Source organism: Condylura cristata, unplaced genomic scaffold, assembly GCF_000260355.1.
Source record: "Condylura cristata isolate star-nosed mole 26May11 unplaced genomic scaffold, ConCri1.0 scaffold00012, whole genome shotgun sequence".
Taxonomy (NCBI): domain Eukaryota; kingdom Metazoa; phylum Chordata; class Mammalia; order Eulipotyphla; family Talpidae; genus Condylura; species Condylura cristata.
In genome coordinates, this window is record NW_004567113.1 from 37941410 (window position 1) to 37947409 (window position 6000).

At 36.8% G+C, this 6000-nt stretch overlaps 1 protein-coding gene across 2 annotated transcripts in view; it reads right to left on the reverse strand.

The window, feature by feature from the left end:
- Positions 1-2979, reverse strand: part of KLB (klotho beta) — a 32650-nt gene extending 29671 nt beyond the window's left edge. For both annotated transcript variants that reach the window (XM_004681347.2, XM_004681346.2), the window contains exon 1: positions 2014-2979. In XM_004681347.2, coding sequence (XP_004681404.1) covers positions 2014-2838 — 825 coding nt within the window. In that variant the 5' untranslated portion in view covers positions 2839-2979. The remainder of the gene's footprint in view (positions 1-2013) is intronic.
- Between the last annotated feature and the right edge of the window lie 3021 nt (positions 2980-6000).

Here is a 6000-nt window from a genome sequence, read left to right on the forward strand (position 1 = left end):
ATTGCAAGATTTCTCTCTGGTGCGAGAAGTCAGTGGGTCATGTAACACGTTCACTTTTTGACTGATTTCAAAGGCCCCTTTCCACTCCTTATTTAGGTTAGTGATTTAGAAATTTTAAAGAGATAGAAGAAATCACCATTATTATTGTTTATTTGCCCTCCTTTGCTTTATCATCATTGTTTCTTCTCTGAGACCTTATTCCCAGGTCTCTTTTAGTCATTTGATAGAATGTCAGGAGATGCAATGCTTCACTTGTAATAGTTGAGTGTGTTTCCTAAGAACAGGGAGTTCTTTGCACAGTTCCAGTAATATCCTTTACATATTTTTTAGAAGGAATTTTGAAAACACAGTAACTTTAAAAAATGTAGTCCCTCAATTTAGAAAATAAAATCTATCTCACAGAATGTTCTGATTTTGTGTTAAAGGCAAGAGTTTATCACAAATTAGAGGAAAGTAAAAACATGAAAATATAGTATTTTATGGGCTAACTTTGGAAGCAACATATATTTGCTGCTTAATACTTTCTCCTGTTTATTTTTATCAGATAGCTGTGTTTATGGCTTTAACCACCAAAACATGTTTTTCATGAAAATTCAGATTGTTAACATTTTTCAGATAACCAAAGCATTTAAACAATTTAGAATAGCTTTCTTTATAAAAAGATTAAAATGAACATATATGTCATCTATTTGTATAGAAAACCAAAGAAGAAAACAACAGTAGTTTTCTTGAGGTTGGAATTGTCAGGTGGAGAGGAATTCAATTGTTTCATTTTATGCCCTTTGGTATAATCTGATGGTTCCAAATTTACACGAGCAGGTATTATATTAATAACTAAAAGAACTAAATAAATGGGGTATTTTTCTAATTTGTATATGCACAATCTTCAAAGCTAATGGCTATGTTTTCTCTCTTTTAAGGTTTTATTTTGACAAATCACAAATACATACATATTCGTAATGTATTCTCTCTGCAGTTATATTCAAAGATAAGCAACTGCCCTTGCAATTATACAACAATTTGTTTACATAAGGGCAGGTGTGACTGAAGCCACAGTATATAATGCACATGTATAATAATCCAGAAAGTCCGAAACGAAGACTATATTAGAAGATATTTTTATACATGTACATACAGACATGGAGTCATGTTCCTATGCATTTTTTCTTTTTCTACATATTTAACAGTTTCTTATTAAAAATTAAAGTATTTCCATAAGTACATTATACAACACCATTAGTAAAGTTTCTTCCTTTTTTAAAATTTATCAGGTATCTAGAGTAATTAATTTTTTTCCAGGTACACTTCTGACTCAAAAGTTAAACCTCACTCTAAACAGTAGCATCAATGTGAGACAAATCTCTTGAAAATTCCCAAAAAGTTGTTCTTCTAAAAACTGTCTTAACAAAGAGAGTAAGTGTTTATATATATCCACTTACAATTCCCAGGTTCGTAACAGCTGTATTTTACTCTGTAACCTTGGGTAAGTTATTTAATCTCATCAAGCTTCAACTTCCTCACCTTTAAAATTGGGATCAAAATTAGGACCTAGTTCATAAGATCATCATAAAGAGTAATTATGATAATGCATGCAAAATGCTTAATATAGTCTTAGCACATAGTAACTACTCAATAAAAATGACTAATACTTTGCTTGCATTTCACCACTGTTTCAATAGTTTTAGCACTTTCCAACAAAAGTCTCACTTTTAAAATACATTGTTGAAAGCATTTGGTAGAGCATATTTCTTTCCGGTTTTTATATTACTCATTTAATTTTAACTTCTAGAACTGTTCATTTTTGCCATGCAACACAAATAAAACCAAGTGTGAAATACATTTGTTTTAATTCCCATATTTAATGTGTATCAGTTAGTGAAATTATTTAGCTTATTATTATAGTCATAATGCCAATTAAGAGATGAGTTAAACAGAAGCTGCATGTCATAGTGCTTCTGTTTAACTCCTGCCCTTATTTTCTGAAGTTATGACATGGAGCCAGCTGTACGGTACCTTGATCAGGTTGTGTCCCACAGTGTAGACAGCTGCTAAATTTCCCTTCTCTCCAGGGGCATGCATACCTGTCCCATACCCATGCCAAGCAACTAGGTATGGATTGTGGATTGTAATCCAGTATTTGACACGGTCTCCAAAGGTCTGGAAGCAGTATGTAGCATAGTCATTGAAGATGCCTATCATGGTTTCATTTTTCCATCCCCCATATTTTTCTTGTAGAGTCAGAGGCAAATCCCAATGGTATAAAGTCACGACAGGCTCAATGTTTCTAAGTACCAGAGCATCAAGAAGACGATTGTAGTACTGGAGACCTTTTGCATTGACAACTGCTACTTCTCCATCAGGAAAAAGCCTTGGCCAGGAAATTGAGAATTGATAAAAAGAGACACCAATAAAATCCAGCGCTGATAAGTCTTTTTCCAGAAAATTGTAACTGTCACTAAAACTATTTGTGCTGTCGACATTTTCAAGGTGTGTATGGATGAAACGATCCCAGATAGAGGGCCCTTTTCCGTCTTTCTTCCAGTTCCCTTCCACTTGAAATGCTCCAGTCCCAACACCCCAGAAAAAGTTTTTAGGAAAAGTGTCATAAAGAAACAACTGACTTTCATTTACCGGACTGAAATTAGGATTTTTAGACCATACAGCTCTTCCGTCTCCAGGGAATCCAATAACAGATCGTAGGAAGATAAATGCTGACAAGATGACAGATCTCTGCAGTCGCCGGCTGCACATTGTTGTCCTGTAGGGTATGTTTCTTTCATCGGCGCTGAAGAAAATCCATTCATTCCCTGGAGATCCTGCCGCACAGCTCAGCCTCATTTGCCACTCACTGCTCCTGACTGTCTTATCAACGCTTCAGTAAAAGCTTGTGATTGTAAAGCCCTGTCAATGATTAGCTTGAACTGTGAGACTCGGGATGGGTCATGCACAGCAACGTAATTTTGAGGGAGGAGGCTCTGTTACAACAACCAACGTGTCTGGTTCTCTCTCCTAATTGGAAAAAATGAGATGAAAATGCATTTTGTAACTCAAACAACGAATAAATGTGCCATAGATTCATTGCTTTTCATATCAACCCAAATCGCTTTGAATGCCTTGAACGTTATGGATAAAGTACATACCTTTTCTGTTTTTATATAGTCTTTGAGTGGTAATTTTACATTTCAGGAAAAGTAATCTTCCAGACAAGTAAAATGGCATTGCTGTATGTCAATAATAAAGAATTAGAAAACATAAGAGAAACTTCCACAACAATGATAACACATTTATGAATAATCTTATAACTATTACCTATTTAAAGAAAATTGCAAAAAGGTGTTGATAAACTTGAAAGAAGACTTACATGAACAAATGAAACTGAACTGTATGAAACACCACTTTCTGCATTAATTTGTAAATTTGATGCGCATTTAAACAAAAAAATCCTGTAACCTCAAATTTTAGGTAAACAAAATTATTGTGAAAATTCACTTGCAGAATAAGTAGGTAGTAACTACAAAGAAAGAAGAAAAATAATGAGGGCATACTTGACCTTTACCCATGAAAACACACGCAAAAGCACAATTTAAATAGCACAACGCTGGAGTAAGAATAAATAGAAAGAGTGTTCAGAGTCTAAACCTTTCAAGTAACTTAAAAATGTTTAAATATTTAAATTATCACACATTAAATAGAGACAGAGTGATTAATGGTTTGCTATCTGGAGTCAGACTATGAGTTTAAATAGAGCTGTGTGACTTGGGAAAACTTATTGCACCTCAGTTTCCCCTTATGCAAGAAAAGGAATAGTAATAGTCTCTACTTTGTGTATAAATTGGGAGGATTAAATGAGTCTGTACAGTAAAAAGCAGAGATTGAAGATACATAGTAAGAATACACAGTAAGCGGAAGGAAAGTGTTATTTAGGAGTTTGTTTTGGAATTTAGCATGAAAGACACTTTGTCCTGACTTCTGCCTATATTGTTGACTTTGTTCTCATTTTCCGACAGGTAGCTCCCTTCCCTGTAGCATAATCAACAACTTTGAATAAGCTGTATATTTTGTTTCTATTGCTGTTTTTTAGTACATCTCTCTTTTATTTAGGTCATTTCTACCTGTTTTTTAAAACTTAGGTAAAAGTTTGAAAAGTCTGATTTCCTACTTCAAACACAGGGCTCTCCCTGGTGGTGCAGTGGGTTAAAGCACAGCACTAGGAAGCTCTATGCAGCCACTGAAGCGCAAGTTCAATCCCTGGCCAGGGAGGTGACCTGTAAGTCACAGCAGATGGCTCCTGTGTTGCCCACTGCTCCCCTCAGCAGTGTATTTCAGTCCATCTGTCTGTTCTGCTCCCCATCTGTCTCTGGTGAATCCTCTCTCCCCACTACGCCTCTAACCTGTACCCCAGTTCTTATATGCATAAGTAAATAAATCTTTAAAAAAAATACAGATTACTCCTCTTGTAAAAAACAATCTTGTACAACCACCTCGGATACATTTACCCAGAGTCCTTACTCCTTCTGTGCTCCAAAATCCAGCTCCCATTTCCCCAACACCACGCTGGCCTTTGTAGACTCCCAGACTTCTTCCTTCTGGGCTTGTGTTCCTTTTGCCTTTTTCTTGAGGTCTGTTCTTGGACAGGCCAACTCTTGCAAGTCTACATTTGGCTTCATTTTTCTTTGTGTAATCCAAGGAATTATAAATCATGCCAAAGTCAAATCGCTGCAACCAAAATGGGTTCTGAAAACAAATACACATCACGTCTGGTGTGGTCTTGAACATTTTGTTGTAGGGACTGATGACTTCCCACAGTGAAGGATATCAGCGACCATTTGTTCCTACTGATTGGTCATGAAGTTTTGGGTCCGGATAGTTACAAGACCCTTGGTGATGGCAGTTGAACCTCAGGCAGTCAGGAGGGAAAAAGCCAGATTGATTAGCTTTAGATGGATCCTCTCTGTGTTCCCCTGGCAGCCTCTGCTTTCTCTACCATGACATTTATCACATAATAAATCAGTAAATTACTCAGTGCCTTCCTATGTGTCCTCTGTTTTTTAGAAACAGGCGCCATGATTGTTTGGCTCCCTATTGGATATCTGGGGCCTAGTAGGCACTAAAGAAGATGTTGAGTGAAGGACTATACCTATCACATAATCCTGCAACTGTTTGTCTCCTACCTTAGTCTATTAGATTATCTCTTGTCTAAATGTTATCATTGCTTATCAGAGTAAATACTTAATCATTGTCTGTTGATGAATGGAGTTAATACAGTCAATTTACAATTTATGAAATAAAAGTTTTCAGGTTTACTAAGATAAAATTGAAATATAACATTGTGGCTCTCCCTGGTGGCACAGGGGTTAAGTCTCAGTGTTATCAAACTATCACCAGTCACTGCAGCATGAGTTTGACCCCTGGCCAAGGAGCTGACCCACATGGCACAGCAGACCTCTCCTGTCTCACCCCTGTCCCCCTCAGCAGTGTATCTCAGTGCCCCACTCTGTCTCTGGTGAAATCTCTCACACCCTGTACCTTGGGCCTGTACCCCAGTTGTTATATTCATAAATACATAAATCAAAAAAAAAAGGGAAGTAAATAGGTTGGGAAGCAAGAAGAAAAAAAAATTTTTGTGTGTGTGAATAATAAATGATTGTCTATTTAGAAAATCTCAAAGAAGCAACCAGAAGTATCCTGCAACTAGTAACAAGGTGGTAGGATACAAGGTTAATATACAAAAGTCAACTGCTTTCTTATTTAGCAACAAAGGACAATTGGGATTGTAAATTGGAAAGATACTGTCACTTTCTTCAGTACTAGTTTTTTTTTCAGGATTTATTTATTTATGCATACAGAACTGGGACACAGGCCAGAGAGGATTCCCCAGAGACAGAGCAGGGAGCAGAACAGGCAAATAGAAAATGTACACTGCTGAGGGGAGCAGCAGGTGAGACAGGAGAGGTCTGCGGCGCCATGTGGGTCAGCTCCCTGGCCAGGGGTCAAACTCAT